Source organism: Rhinolophus ferrumequinum, chromosome 3, assembly GCF_004115265.2.
Source record: "Rhinolophus ferrumequinum isolate MPI-CBG mRhiFer1 chromosome 3, mRhiFer1_v1.p, whole genome shotgun sequence".
Taxonomy (NCBI): domain Eukaryota; kingdom Metazoa; phylum Chordata; class Mammalia; order Chiroptera; family Rhinolophidae; genus Rhinolophus; species Rhinolophus ferrumequinum.
The window spans coordinates 23231346-23248236 of record NC_046286.1 but is presented as its reverse complement, the minus strand read 5'-3'; the positions used below and the strand labels follow the sequence as shown (position 1 = coordinate 23248236).

The 16891-nt window shown below is 33.3% G+C and overlaps 1 protein-coding gene across 1 annotated transcript in view; it reads left to right on the top strand.

Annotated features, from left to right (window-relative positions):
• Nucleotides 1-16891, top strand: part of COL21A1 (collagen type XXI alpha 1 chain) — a 155696-nt gene that overhangs the window by 50697 nt on the left and 88108 nt on the right. The window contains 5 exon segments of the mRNA XM_033093680.1: nucleotides 2411-2962; nucleotides 11373-11541; nucleotides 11631-11847; nucleotides 14132-14305; nucleotides 15408-15485. Of these exon segments, the coding sequence (XP_032949571.1) occupies nucleotides 2411-2962; nucleotides 11373-11541; nucleotides 11631-11847; nucleotides 14132-14305; nucleotides 15408-15485 (1190 nt within the window).

Here is a 16891-nt window from a genome sequence, read left to right as displayed (position 1 = left end):
ATATTTCACCACCACCTGCTCTATAGCATCTTAGGAGTAATGTCATAATCACACTTACATTTTTGAGACAAATTGATGTTTTGGCATTTTTTTTTTTGGTACCTTGGTGACTATTATACATGTTCACCTGCCAATAGTGTTTATTTTTGCTGGTTATTGTGATGGGTGAGTGGAGATAACTGTAAAATGGAGGCCTCTTCATGTGAGCCTTGTTATCGTTCCAGATATATAAATAGACAACGGTAAGAAAAAGAATGGAGAGGGAAGGAGAGCGAAGTCGGGAGTAAGGAAGAGGAAGAGAGGGAGAGACAATTTAATCAATTGATGGATGGATGGATTGATTTACTCCTAAGGAGATGCAAAAATACTTATACTAATTGTCACTAAACTTTTCCCCCCAGTGCCATTCTTTGCAATTATGATATCGTATTTGCACAATCAACAGAAAATAAATCACCCTTTTTATAACTTTGAATTGAGCATCTGATCAAAACTTAAGGGAGACCATTAATATGAGTAAAAACGCAAGACTGAAAATTTGTTATCATATTACCTTGGCTCATCTCATTCTATCCCAACTCCTCAAATCCAGGGACATGCGATTCTTATCTGAGGGGCCATGAACAGTAGTAGTATTTTTGCTGCTTTGAGTGCAGAAATTATAGAAGGAGAAGGCAAGTATAGCCGTTGCCTCCTGTATACTACGTTAGCCATTTCAAACTATTGGAATTACACACACAAAAAAAAGTCAGTTTGTCTTTTAGGCTGTCTCTCATCTCTGGACCTTTGCACTTACTGTTTCCTCTGATTAGAATGTGCTTTTCTACACCTGGCTAAAGCTCTCTTTTCAGATCTTAGTTTGCCTGGAGGCTTTCCCACACAACCTGCCTTAACTTTCCACAGTTAGGTTGCCCTTCCTAAATGTTCTCATAATACTCTGTACTTTACCTAACCAGACAGTTGTCTGTCTTATTAGAATGTGAGCTTTTTAAGATATCTATCTTTATCGCCCATAGCTAGCATGATAGGCACAGAGTAGGCATTCAGTATACATATAATGAAAGAATGAAATATACATATTATGAAAGAATGAAATAGGGTTAGAGGCATGTCATGTACTGTGGAAAAAAGATTTAAGATTTTTTGTTTGTTTTCCACAGAGCTTAGAACTTGTTAAAGTGTAACTTGTACCAGAGTTAGTCTTTTTTTTTTTTATGGCTGTCATTTCTTTTCTTTTTTTTTTTAATTTAAATTTATTGGGGTGACAATTGTTATTAAAATTACATAGATTTCAGGTGTGCAATTCTATATCACATCATCTATACATTACATTGTGTGTTCACCACCCAGAGTCAGTTCTCCTTCCATCACCGTATATTTGATCCCCCTTACCCTCATCTCCCACCCCCAACCGCCTTACCCTCTGGTAACCACTAAATTACGTTCCCCAGATTAATTTTCAAACCCCGTGGCCATCCTGTGGTCACCGAGTTAGTCTTTTTCCCAATAGAACTATAAGATGTGCTGATCACACTTGTTTCTTGGTATCTTGAAACAAGAATCTTTCTCTCTGCCAAGAAAGAAATAGCTTTATACCCTTAAATATAGATTCACTTAGCACAAGCTAATGTTTCGATGCCATTATCGGCTGAAGATGAGGGATCAGACCTTGGAACACTCGTCTCGCATGTAGTGCAAGAGCGACTGCTTTGGTGATCTCGGATCATTTAACTTTTATCAGCTACATTAAAGAATATGGATGTAGTGGCTACTTGAGTCCTGAAGTTGGCAGAAAATTTGTTTTGTTTTATTTCCCCCTATTTATTGATGTGTGTGCATGTGTATCTTTCATGTGGTATTAAATAAAAAATTTCAATAATAAAACGATGTTGGTGGGTAGCTGAAAATCATGCATTCATTTCTTTTTATTTTAATGTATTCAGTGGGGGGCATGGAATAAAATGCTGCTTAATGGTAATACCTGTCCCTACAAAGAAATACCTAGATATCATATTCATATACAGCATGCATTTTTTATTTCCCATTTTTAAAGCTGAATCATTAATTTTAAAAATAAGATGAAAATTAAAAGATATCAACAAAAATAATATCCCTCATTTACAAAGAATTTTCATGAGCTATGTAGTATATCTTATTTAGGCTTCACAAGGCTCCTTATAACTGCTTACTATTATTGTTTTTTCTTTTTTAATTTTGCAGCTTTATTGGGGTATAATGGACATGTAAAATTGTAAGGTATTTAAAGTGTACATCGTGGTGATTTGATATACATAAACATTGTGAAGGGATTCCGTTCATCTGGTTAATTAAAAAAATCATGCATTTCAAACTTTCCCTGTTTTGCTCTTTATACAACAAATGTGCTCTGATGATTTTCTTTTTCACTTAGGTTGTCGTACAGCTCCGACAGATTTAGTTTTCATCTTAGATGGTTCTTATAGTGTTGGCCCAGAAAACTTTGAAATAGTGAAAAAGTGGCTTGTCAATATCACAAAAAACTTTGACATAGGACCGAAGTTTATTCAGGTTGGAGTGGTCCAGTATAGTGACTACCCTGTACTGGAGATTCCTCTCGGAAGCCATGATTCAGGAGATAATTTGATCGCGGCAATGGAATCCATACACTACTTAGGAGGAAACACGAGGACTGGAAAGGCCATCCAGTTTGCAATCGATTACCTTTTTGCCAAGTCCTCACGATTTCTGACCAAGATAGCAGTAGTACTTACGGATGGTAAATCCCAAGATGAAGTCAAAGATGCAGCAGAAGCAGCAAGAGACAGTAAAATAACATTATTTGCCATCGGTGTTGGTTCAGAAACAGAAGATGCGGAACTTAGAGCTATTGCCAATAAGCCTTCATCTACTTACGTGTTTTATGTGGAAGATTATATTGCAATATCCAAAATAAGGGAGGTGATGATGCAGAAACTTTGTGAAGGTAAGCCGTCATATCATTTGGAAACAATAGTGATTATACGTTCTTACATTTTGGTATAGCCTGTTCATTTAAACTGGTATAGATAGTTATTTAATGTCAAATAATATGTTAGAATTGAAGTGAACACACTTTTTTTGTATTATATTTATTCTGGATAAGTTTTGTTTTTAGAGGCAATTATTTATAAAAACTGAAGTTGGAAAATATAATATTTTGTTATATTTGTTGTTTTTTCCATTCAATTACAACATGTCTACTGTGGATATGGTAGAACATAAAGATACTTAAAGAATAAAAATAGATGTAAACTTCACATGAGCCTGATCATACTCCTCTTGTTAATGAGTTTTTGCCTTTTGTATTTCAGCCTTTTTATTTTTTTTATTTCAGTGTGTCTGATAGTTTATTCATGGGCCTAAATAAGGATGATATTGTATATATAATTTAGTACTCAATTTCCATATTATTATATACTCTATTATTATATTGTGTATAATTTTCAAAGTCTATTAACATGATAGCAGACAATCGCCTAACATTATTTATATAATAATTTCTGTTTTTATATATTTAGTTCATTTCTAAGTTTTTCTATTATAAAGACAGTGAATATTCTTGAACATAATTCTGATTGAGTATCTCTCATTATGTCTTCAGAAAACAAAGATCAAATTACTATCATTTTTAAAACTCTGGAAAAATATTAAAAATTGTACTTGAGAAAGACTTAAACTTCTACCAGCAGTGAGAGAACATTTGAAAATATAGTACTTACCAGTCTGTTAATTATGTTTATGTCATTTCATAAAATCTAGCTTCATGTCCACGATAACTTTATGGGTATGGAAAAATTCCAATTTTTGGTAAACGTCAATCCTGTGAGGGTATTCACATGTTTATATTCAGATTATTTGGGGGAGAGTAATTTATTCAAATCTTTTATTTTTACTATCATGGACATTTAATATACCATATACCTAAAAAAAAATATTCCTGTAAAATGGAAAGGATTTTCTTCCAGTTTACCACCAAAAATTCCAAAAGTAATTTCACATTTTAATAGAAAAATTTCTAAATGATTGTGGCTTAGAAAAAATTAATTTCTCTATTTTTTATATTTGTTTGGGTTATATGGTAGATAAAAACATTTTAAAGTTTTTTTTCCAGAATTTTCTTTAACCGAATGTTTAAAAACATGCTATAACTAGTACAAATGGTCATCAGAGTTATTCTTTTTATGATTCTCTAACAGACTATTGCTAACTTGTCAACTTGAACAGGCCAAAGGGATATAGATTTTTAATATATGGTCAAAGTAGTTCGACTCTTTGGTTTTGAATCTAAATATATTTCATTATTAAAATCGACTTTTCATGGTGAAATTTCACTTGCCATTCATTTTTATCCTAAAATATAAATTTGATTAAATATGTTTGTTTAGTATTTGCTCCATAGTCTTTTTCTGTGCATAGGTATTTTGGAAAATGCATTCTCTCTATTTAAAAAATTCTAATTACACATGAAAGAGTAGCTGTGCTTACAGAGGGTTAAAAAAAAATCTTTCAGCTAAAACCTACAATCTGTAAAAAAAAGAAATCAGATTTGAAATCTTGTCAAATATTTTTTTATCCACACTGAAAAAAGGATGTATGTAATGTCTGTGTCTGTTAAATTCACATATATCTTGTCCAGTAACCATCTTTTAAAGTGTAGTTTTTGAAATCATGGAATGTATGGGCTTTTTTGTACTTGACTTTTTAAACTATATTAGATTATGATTAATGGACTAAACTAATGTATTGCTATATTGCAACAGCTTCAAATCAGGTAAATTATATTCAAATCCTTTGACAATTTCACTGTTTTGGGGACAACTAGTTAACTTCTACATTCAGGTTCTCAGCATATAAAATGACCATTTCCTAACAGTTTGCTTTTGTGCTCTGCTGTTGTTGATTCTCAATGAACAAAATATTATTTATATCTTTTTTCCCACATGGATTATTTCGTCTTCGTGAACCTACCATTTCCCTTGAGGTGTATTCTGAACTACATTCCTTATTTTAGGTCCCCTTTTTGTTGATGAACAATTGTCTCTTTATCTGTCTGAGAATCTAATTTTCTTTTGTTTTCTATTTATTTTGTTGTGGTAAAAAACATATAATGTGAGATCTACCCTCTTAACATGTTTTAAGTGTACAGGACACTTGTTAACTGTATGTACAGTGTTGTACTATAGATAGCTAGAACTTTTCTCATATTGCATGACTGAAACTCCTCCCCCTCCAACTGACAACCACTATTCTACTTTCTCTTTCTATGAATTTGACTACTTTAGATCGTTCATAAAGGTGAACTTGTGCCGTATTTGTCCTTCTGTGACTGGCCATTGGGATTTTGATAGGGATTTCATTGAATTTGATAAGGAATTCATTGTAGATCACTTTGTTTAATATGGACATTTTTGCAATATTAAGTTTTCCAGTCCATGAACATACCATGTCTTTCCATTTGTTTTAATTTCTTTCAGCAATGATTTGTTGTTTTCAACATTCAAGTCTTTTGTATTTTTGGTTAAGTTTATTTCTTAGTATTTTATTATGTTTGATGCTCTGGTTAATACTTCTAATACTATGTTGAACAGAAATGGTGAGAATGGGCATTCTTCTTTTGTTCCTGATCTTCGAGGAAGAGCTTTCAGTTTCTTACCATTGAGTATGATGTTAGCTGTGGCTTTTTATATATGGCCTTTATCATGTTGAAGTAAATTCTTTCTATACTTATTTTGGTGAGTATTTTTATCATGAAAGGATGTTGAATTTTGTTAAATACTTTTTCTGCATTCATCAAGACAATCATGGGACTTTTATGCTTCATTCTGTTAATGTGGTGTACTACATTAATTGATTTCAAAGGTTGAATCATGTATGTATCCCAAGGATAAATCCCACTTGACCATGGTGTATGATACTTTTGATCATTTTGATATGCTCTTAAATTCAATTTACTAGTACTTTGTGGAGGATTTTTACATCTATATTCACCAGGAATATTGGCCTGTAGTTTTCTTATAGTGTCTTTTTCTGGGTTTGGTATCCGGTGATGCTGGCCTCATAAAAAATGTTCGGAAGTATTCCTTTCTCTTCAGTTTTTCAAAGAGTTTGAGAAGGATTGGCATTAATTCTTCTTTAAATGTTTGGTAGAAGTAATCAGTGAAGACATCTCGTCCTGGGATTTTCTTTGTTGAGAGGTTTTTGATTACTGATTCAATCTCCTTATTATTGGTCTGTTCAGATTTTCAATCTTTCATTTGTCAGTCTTGGTAGGTTGTATATTTTAGGAATTTGATAACCATTTCTCCTAGGTTATCAAAAATTTTGGTGTATAGTTATTACAGTCTCATACGATTCTTTATCATTCCATGGTATCAGTTATTAATATAATGACTTCTCTTTCATTCCTCATTTTGTTTATTTGACCCTTCTCTTTTTCTTACCATGTTCCCCGAAAATAAGATCCAGAAGGACCATCAGCTCTAATGCATTTTTTGGAGCAAAAATTAATTTAAGACCCGGTCTTTAATATAAGACCCAGTATAATATGATATGATATGATATAATATATTATATAATATAAGACCTGGTCTTATATTAATTTTTGCTCCAAAAGACGCATTAGAGCTGATGGTCTGGCTGGGTCTTGTTTTTGGGGAAACACTGTAGTTAATCCAGCTAAAGGTTTGTCAGTTTTGTTGATCTTTTCTAAAAACCAACTCTTAATTTTGTTGAGTTTTCTATTGTTTTACCATTCTCTATTTTATTTATTTCCACTCTGATCTTAATTATTTTTGTCCTTCTGCTGACTTTGGGTTTAGTTTGTGTGTTTGTTTGTTTTTCTAGTTCCTTGGTTTGTAAAGTTAGTTGTTTATTTGAGATACTTATTTTTTAATGTAGCTTTTTTTATTGCTGTAAATTTCCTTTTTTGTACTGTTTTTGCTGCATTCCATAAATTTTGGTACGTTGTATTTTAGTTTTTGTTTGGCTCAAGCTATTTTCTAATTTCTCTTTTGATTTCTTTTTTGACTCAGTGGTTGTTCAAGAGTATGTTGTTTAATTTCCACATATATGTGGATTTTCCAGTTTTCCTCCTGCCATTAATTTCTAGTTTCATTCCATTGTGGTTAGAAAATATACCTGGTATGATTTAAGTCTTCTTAAATTTGTTTGGACTTGTTTTGTGATCTAAGGTGTTTATCCCAGATAATGCTTTGTTTGTGATTCTGTGTGGTGAAATGTTCTGTACATGTCTGTTAGATTTATTTGATCTATAGTTATGTTCAAATTCTTTGCCTCCTTTTTGATCTTATGTCTGAATGTACTATCCATTATTAAAAGTGGAATGTTGGAATCGTTTACTATTATTATGTTATTATTTTTCTCCCTTCAGTTCTGTCAGTATTTGCTTCAGATATTTGCGGTGCTATAATGTTGGAGACATGTGTGTGTGTGTGTGTATGCACACACACATATATATATGTATATTTGTTATGTCTTGCTGATTAATTGACCCTTTTATCATTATATAATGTCCTTTGTCTCTTGACAGTCTTTGGCTTAAAATCTATTTTGCTCTCTTTTGGTTACCACTGGCATGGAGTACCTTTTACCCATCCCTTTGAATTTAGCCAAAAAAATTCCAAAAAAATTCTAAAAAAAATTTAGCCAAAAAAATTGAATTTAGCAAAAAAATTCTAAAGTACATCTCTTGTATACAGTTGGATTTTGTTTTCTTAATCCATTTAGCCACTCTATGTCTTTTCATTGGAGAGTTTAATCCATCTACATCTGAAATAATTAACGATAGGGAAGGATTTAATATTGTCATTTTATTAATTGTTTTCTGTCTTACAGCTTTTTTTTTCTCTTGTGATATTGCTTTGTGTTTCATTGATTTTTTTTTTTTTTTGTAGTGACATGCTTTGATTCCCTTCTCATTTTCTTTTGTATCTTCTGTAGGTGTTTTGTTTGAGGTTACAGTGCTGGTTACAGAAAACATTATAAAGTTAAAATAAATCTATTTTAAGCTGGTAACAACTTAACTTCAATCACATACAAATTTTTGCTTCTCCCTGCCCCCCTCGCATTTGATGTTATTGATGTCACAAATTGCTCATTTTATATTCTGTATTCATTAACATATTTTTACAGTTAAAGTTATTTATACTTTTGTTTTTTAACTCCTATATCATAATTAAAAGTTACTTACACACCACCATTATAGTATTTGAGTGTTCTGAATTGGTCCACATATTTAATTTTATCAGAGAGGTATATACTTTCCAAATATTTTGTGTTGCTGTTTAAAGACATATTCAAGAATGTTTATAGCAGCTTTATTAAAAATAGTCAAAAGCTGGAAACAATTCAAATGATTGCCCACAGGAAAATGGATGATCTAAGTAGTATTTTATATAAGGAAACATTTTTTTTTACCTGTTTCTTATTGCTAGGTATATGCAAACATACAAACTCTATTTGAGCATTTTAACTACATTTTTCTTTTCATGTGTAAGGATATGTTATTCTCCTTATAGGTGAGAAAATTGTGAAGAAAATCGTTCCTTCAAAAATACAATTATTTAAATACATTTTCCCTAGTGAGATGTGCTTAGGTAGTAATAATAACATGGCTATATTGTGACTATTCATTTACATTTTTGATTTCACGAACTGTGTCACAGTGTTTTCTATACTATTTGGGAGAATAGAATACAGTGTGAAGGATTTTATTATAGAAAAAGGATGAACACAATACTTGATTTATACTTGCATGTGATTTTGAATTTACAAAGAAAGCACTTTCATATATATAGTCACACTTGCTTCTCAGACAAACCCTGTGAAGATGATTATTTTCACTTCACAGATGAAAATCTAGAGGTTACCAAAGAGGCTTACTAAAGTTACTGTCTTAAGCCTGAGCTCTTCGTCCAACATATTATAGCTTTCGTAAAGCAAATCAAAGGAATAATTAAAATCTGAACGTTCTTATGATATGTTTAACACATTTTCTTTCCAGCTGAACTTCTTTCTTTCGCAGTTTTAAATCCAATACATTTGAAGGGAGTCTTCATAGATTGTTCTATATTCCACCCCCCCAAAAAATATTGCCTTATGACAGGAAAGATTTAATTTTATTCACTGATTTATGATTTAAACTGTGTAATAGTGTGCTATTGGGAATATTTATTCCCTGTTTCTCATGTTTTCATATGGAGGGTCTTCAACTAGACCAACTCTTCCGACCTTTCTCCCCGCCTTCTTTCACTCCTTACCACTGCATGAGAAAATACGTTTTTAGGATAGTAAATTTGTTCAAAGTAGCTGGTCACAGTTGGCAAAGTGCTTTCAGCTTTCTTCTCTTTGGATCAGGTGGTCTGTGGAGATGGTATGTTTTGGTTCCTCTTAGTGGGCAGGCCCTACTCCTGAGGTGAGGTGGGAATACATCAGCCCAGCATTGCCAAGAGGGTGTGGTTAACTATGGTGTGCAGGCTCATGACACCCACCAGGTCACACACCTAACCAACATCTTCTGCTTGCCTGATTGCCCGATCTCCCCATCAGTTAGCTCTAAGCTTACCAGAGGAAGGATATTGTTAACTGGTTCTCTTCAAAACTCAATATCTTAAGACCCAAAACCTTTCCCTTCCCAGGAATACATCTAATTTGATTTATATCAAACCTTTGTTTCCAATATTCTATGGTACAAATTACGGCAGTACATCTTGGGCTAATAAAATCCATCTCATTACTTTTTATTGTATTATAAACCTGATACCTGCCTCTTTCCTTACTGTTATGCAAGAGAGTGATTATCTTAAGGTATATTTAGTGAAGTTTGTTTTTGTTTTGTTCTGTTAGCTCTTGTTTAAAATATAAACAGTCATGCTCAAAATATAAACAGTGTGTTTATTATATGAGGGCTTTGGAAGAATCTGAGAATATTGGAACATTTCTATAGTATAACAGCTTAATAGCATTTCAACCAGTCTAATGTTTTCCACATAATTTGAGACACTAGTTTCCCAGAGAAGTGAAAGGCATATCATATTTTTATAATTTATGTATGAGGTCTTACAATTATGTTAGCAAACTCATCCTAGAAAAAGTGCTACATACCTCATTGCTGAATATGACTACGGTCACCTTGGAAGTACTCCCCTTGGGAAGCTATGCACTGATGCCAGTGCCTCGTCCACCCTTCAAAGCAACTTTGGAACTCTTTTTCTGGAATGGCCATCAGGGCTGTCATCCTATTACCTTGATGTCCTGGATGTCATTTAAATGTCTTCCTTTCAATATTTCTTTCATCTTTGGGTAAAGAAAGAAGTCATTGGGGGCCAAATCAAGTGAGTAGGGAGGGTATACTGGCTAAAAACTCCCTCACAGACAGTGTCGTGTGAGCTGGTGCCTTGTCATGATGCAAGAGCCATGAATTGTTGGCAAAAAGTTCAGGTCATGTAACTTTTTCACACAGCCTTTTCAGCACTTCCAAATAGTAAACTTGGTTAACTGTTTGTCCAGCTGGTACAAATTCATAGTGAACAATCCCTCTGATACCAAAAAAGGTTACAACATTGGTGCAACAAGTTCACGACCTTAATTGTCAGACCTCATAGATGACTGTATAATGCAAACCTGAATTATTTTTCTTAAGGAAATAGTCTTTACTTATTTATAAATATGATGAATGTAATTTATAATGTAATCAATCATGGATGAGGTAATAGGCCCATTTTTACAATCTCTATGAACAGAATACACCTACAGTTCATTAAATTTTCTCCAGTGACAGAACCAATAATATTTGAACTGTAGAGCTATAAACTGCTAGAACTGGAAATAATATCAAGAACAACATATTTTTTACCTCTCAAAAGCTAGAAATGCAAGAAAGGAATCTTAGGATTCATATAGATCCAATAGATTTAAGAGAGTTATCCAAGGTCATGTGACTAATTAATAGCAAATCCTGGATGAGAATCATGAATCCTGTTCTAGTCTTACCCCCCGCCCCCAGGTATGCCTCATATTCAAAACACGTAGTGAGTGATAACCTTCAGCATAGTATTACCCTTAAAACAATCCATTAACAAATGTCCCTCTTGCAGTTCTGTTTTATGTTTATCTTCTTTTAGGGGGAAAAAAGGCAATGGAGACTTCACTCTCAAATGCCAAAAAAAAACTCCCACATGTTTTCTCAGAAAATACATTTACATACATTTATATACATACATTTGTATGCATATATAGATTGTATAATTCTTATATTCTCTGATCTACCTCCCTTGATTTTCTTTTCTTGTTGAAGTAATCCGTGATTAATCAACTTTTACTGCTTTTCCTTATAGAATCTGTCTGTCCAACACGAATTCCAGTGGCAGCTCGAGATGAGAAGGGATTTGATATTCTTTTAGGGTTGGGTGTAAAGAATAAGGTTAAGAAAAGAATACAGCTTTCACCAACAAAGATAAAAGGATATGAAGTAACATCAAAAGTTGATTTATCAGAATTCACAAGGTAAATGTTACATGTGAATAACATTTTTTTGATATGTCTGTTGGCAGGTTGAGACTTCTTTAAGCTTACTCATGTTCTTCTTTTTCTAGCAATGTTTTCCCAGAAGGTCTTCCTCCATCATATGTATTTGTCTCCACTCAGAGATTTAAGGTCAAGAAAATGTGGGATTTATGGAGAATTTTAACCATTGATGGAAGGCCACAAATAGCAGTTACCTTAAATAGTGTGGATAAAACATTGCTCTTTACAACTACCAGCGTGATTAATGGCTCACAAGTGGTCACCTTTGCTGACCCTCAAGTTAAGGTAAATATGCTTGGGTATGATGATGGTATCCATGAGGAAACACTGTTGGGTTTGTGTGTATTGAGGAAAGAGAGTGATAATTTGAACATTACTGGAAAGATAGTGACTTCGTATTTTAATGTTGTTCTCGGGAAGGAAAATTGTTTCTTAATCCATATGGAATTAAGGGGTGGGGAGAACTAACATTTTTTTGAATGCTTACTACTAGATTCCAGGCATATTTAATTAGTATAATCACCCAAGGAAGAAGCCATTGCTTCCATTTTACAGACAAACCCAGGTTCTAGATACTATGCTCCTACGCAGAGTAATACAGTTAGCAAGTGGTGACATTAGGTCTGGTCAATGTCGGAGTCCATGTCGGTCTGTTTTACATGCCATGTCCTACAGGATATTGAAATAAAGACGTGTTAGAACATTACATACAGGAAGAAATGGATGCATAACTCACATTAATTAGGAGGACATTTTATTTTTTATAAAGGAATATATATTTAATAAAATTGATAAACTGAAAATAAAGGTATACTTTCCAAGTCATGTGTTTAGAATATAGATACAATGATAAAAATTTAAGTTTTGATCATTATTATAATTATGAAAGTCTAACAATATATTATAATTTAGGAAATGTACAGGTTGTATCTAAAATGCATTTACACAATTTCTCCATTTGGTAAACAGAATCAAGTAAAAAAGCTTGTCTGCCATTTTCACTAAAGGCAACATGCTGGGTTCTGTAAGAAATGACAAAGGAATAAGGCATGTTTATTACATTCAAGGAGCTTATTTTTAATGTGAGATTCAAGGCTTCTGGTATCTAATAGAAGTATACCATGTTAGTGGGATGTGGAGGGAAAAGTGGATTCTAACAGAGAATGTGAAGAAGTCTTCATAAATGAGGTGGTTTTTGGACTGACCTTGAAAGATGTAATGGATTTTGATGGAGAGAGATAAGGACATGCTAAGTCAGTGGTTCAGTATTGAGCAGATATATGTCATATAGTTCAGGGTATTTATTTAGATAATAGAAATTTGTATCCCTTGTGTTTGAAGTATTAAATGTATGAACGAAAAGGCTAGCAAGGTATAAGCACAAATTGTGGGGACCTAGAAAGCCACACAAAGGGATGTAGACTTCATTCAGTTGTTGACAGAATTCCATCAAAAAGTCTTGATCACAGGTGTGTTGTGGTCAAAGCAGCTCTCTTTTCTCTTTTTCCCTTTCCTTTCCTAAACAATACTTTCAGCTCTATCTTGGAATTGTGTTTGGTCCTGGGAATACAGAAATTAAGATAGTGCATCTTCTCTGACAAAACTCTAGTGAGAGATTAGTGGAGGTTTGAAGGACAGCTTGATTAGAGATAGAGATAAAGATATGTTTGAAAGTATATCTTGCTTTATTTGAATGAGCCTAAATTCTAGCAGTGAGAATGGACATGGAGAAGTGAATTTCAGTCATGTTCAGGAGACATATTTGGTAGAACTTTGCATCTAGTTGTTATTGCCAATGTGGGAAAGAAGGAGGTAAAGAAACTTATTTTCATTTAGAAACTGAGGATGCTATTATCCAAGGGACACAAGGAGAGGACTAAAGTTTGGGGGGTAGTTCAAGTTTGTTTTGTTACATACTGTGTCAGGCTGATTGTGAGACACCCTGACAGAATTATTCTAGCCAGCGTTAGCATTGTAGGTATCGTTTGTAGAAGAGAGGTCCCAGCTTCTGATGTAGATATGGGGATTATTCCACAGATGTAATAATTGACCTGTAGAAATAGGCGAGATAATCAAAGGGGAGAAGGAAAAATGTTAAGGACAGACATCTGGGGAATGCCTAATGAAAGGTCAAGTTGAGGAAGAGGATCCCTTAAAGACATATAGTCTGAGCAATTGGAGAAGAAATGAAGATGATCAAGATGGTTTGAATTATGGAAGTTGAGTGTGATTATCAAAGAGGAGAGACCAGTTTACGGAGTCCAAAGTTGCAATGAAGTGAAAAGAATGAGGAATCAGAGAAACTATTTGCATTAGGAAATTAGGAACTCGTGTGACCTTGAGGGAGTTGTTTGACACAACTGCTTTGGGATATGTGATAGAAATTTAGGGATTAATAAAATAATTGGTGGGTAGCATTTGAGGCCAGTTTAGGTCAGGGTGAATTTGTATATAACACAGCTAATTTGTGTTGTGTGGATTTATGTTTGGCAGCAAAAGAATGGGAACAAACAAAATAAAAGATTGTTTGGAATTTCATTTATGAATCTTCCATGCTTTTTTCCTATAGACATTATTTGATGAAGGCTGGCATCAGATTCGCCTCTTAGTAACAGAACAAGATGTAACTCTGTACATTGATGATCAACAAATTGAAAGCAAGCCCCTGCATCCAGTTTTAGGGATCTTCATCAGTGGGCAAACCCAAATTGGAAAATACTCTGGGAAAGAAGAAACTGTTCAGGTGGATAAATAACAATTTGCTTTTTCCATTGTGTAAAATGGAGCTTTTGCTGTCTTTTCTGATAGTATTTACCACGTTTAATTATATTTAACTTAATTGTGAATTCCTTTAAGATACTTATTCAAATGTGGTCAGTTCATTAGTGAAGTTGTGTGTTTGCATGTAAGTTTGAAAATCCAAAATTAGACTTAATATATTTTATAAGAATACTTAGAAAAGTGTTCCCCTGTTCAGGGTAGAATGTTCAGGGTAGAATTCCATATTCCTGTGAAACATTAACTTCATATTTCCCAGGAAAGGCGTAGATTAATTAAATAATGAATTTGGAAAAGGGAGTATGATTAGAGCTGTAAGTGGGGTTATAAAAAATTTTTTTGCAGCAATGAGGATAAAATTAGATTAATGCATGCAGGGTTCTTCATGAAGAAAACTATAACTTTTTCAATATTTTCATAAACTGGAGTATCTGTGTGTGTGTGTTGAGAAATGTGTATGTAAAAGCCATTTCTTAAAAAAGCCTTTATTTGGAAGGTATGTCTTTCCCACTCTGTTTTTATTAAGAGAAGACTGTCACATTCAAATGTGTGATTACACACATGGTCTCTATATAGTAATGTTACATGTCAAATTGTAGTGAACATTTAAATAGTAACAGATGCCGGGCCTGCTCATCACAATATTCCATGCCAGCACCTAAATCCCTGAAACTAAAGATGAGTTCTTGAGCCACCCTATGCAATCAGGAATGTTGTAGAGACTTGGGATAAACACAGTAAGCCTGGGAAAACTTTTTTAGTGTCCTAGGAAATGCTCCCTAGACTAGTTTTGAATATGGGGATACTAAAAAGCTCTACAGTGTTCCTGAAGGATATCAGATTTGTTTTTGGTACCAGAGACGTTTTCTTTAGGAGTTATGTTGCATCACATCTTTAATACTCTATGTTAGGCATTCAAATTTATATTTTTATTGTGTTAGCTAAATGCTATAATTTCAACCTTACACGATTGCTAACTATAGTGGCTGTTTCTGTGTATCTGAGTTGCTCTTATAAAGCAATTAGCTTATGGCTGGACTTGAACTCAACTGGGTTTATGTTTCTAGTTTGATGTCCAAAAGTTGAGAATCTATTGTGATCCAGAACAGAACAACCGGGAAACAGCATGTGAGATTCCTGGATTTGTAAGTACGATGGAATATTCGCGACTGTTGCTTCAGTACTTTCAAAGCAATCAAAAGCAGATGATATGCGAGCCTTAATTTACTATATAGAGTTAATTTGTTTTTCAGTAGTCAATGGAAATAAAGTTACATTGATCAAAACATATTTTGAAGTTCGTAATTGAAATAAAATTATGTTTCACTGTGCAAGTGTGAATGTAAGACCACAAGAAACTTTTTCCCACATCCTCTCTGGGTGTGATTATTCCCAGTATTTAATTGAAATAGGACTGGCTTATTCTAGAAAAACATAGGGTTCTTTGTCTGAATAGCTGGTGAGTAAAACACATTTCTATGATCAATTAAATGTATAATTAAGTATATTGCACAGCACAATTCTGAGGAGTAGGAAATAACTTATTTTCCTTTTCACCAGCATGTTTTCTCAAACTGAAATGTACATAGAGTATTTTTTTTTTTTGGTTTTTACCTAAGTAGATTTTTCTTACATTTCTAGGATATATGCAACATTTCTTTTTTTTTTTAAATTAAAGTTTATTGGAGTGACAATTGTTAGTGAAGTTACGTACATAGGTTTCAGGTGTACAGTTCTGTAATACATCATCTATATGTCACATTGTGTGTTCACCACCCAGTCAGTTCTCTTTCCATCACCATATATTTGATCCCCTTTACCCTCATCTACCACACCTCTCCCTCCTTACCCTCTGGTAACCACTAAACTATTGTCTGTGTCTATTAGTTTCCATTTCTTTATTTGTTTGTCTTGTTCCTTTGTTGTTTTCAATTTTATACCCCACATATCAGTGAAATCATGTGGTTCCCATTATTTAGCTATTTTCATTAATGTGTTAAGAGGGGAAAAATTATAAACTAAAATATTACAGAGTCTGATTAAGTGTGTGTGTGTGTTTGTGTGTGTGTGTGTGTGTAATCAGTCTTTTTTCCTGGGCAGAAAGTAGTGTTGCTAATTTAGCACTTAGAATGTTGTAAACTTTGACAATGTGGATTCCCAGTGGTATTTGAGCCCTACATGGATCTTTTAGTTTGTGTAGTCATGCTGTCATAATCTCCCTTTTTCCTGTTAAACTGAATAACTTATGAATCCCCATGTTTTGAAGACTTGAGGACATAGAGCAGCACCTTTAAAGGATCTGCTTTAAAGATGGAACCTTTTAGAAATGGTTATTCTTGGTATTCTAAAGAAGTAATTGTTTAAGCAGTATAATTTATAACTTGGAATATAAATCTCTCCTAAAACTATTAACAAGTTATTGCATTTTGAGATTCCATTATACATACTTTATTTGTTGATATCAATGCATCGGCATTATAACCATTACCATTACCCTTCTTGTAATAAATACATAGCATTTATTGCAGGGCAGATTTTGAATTCTCACATC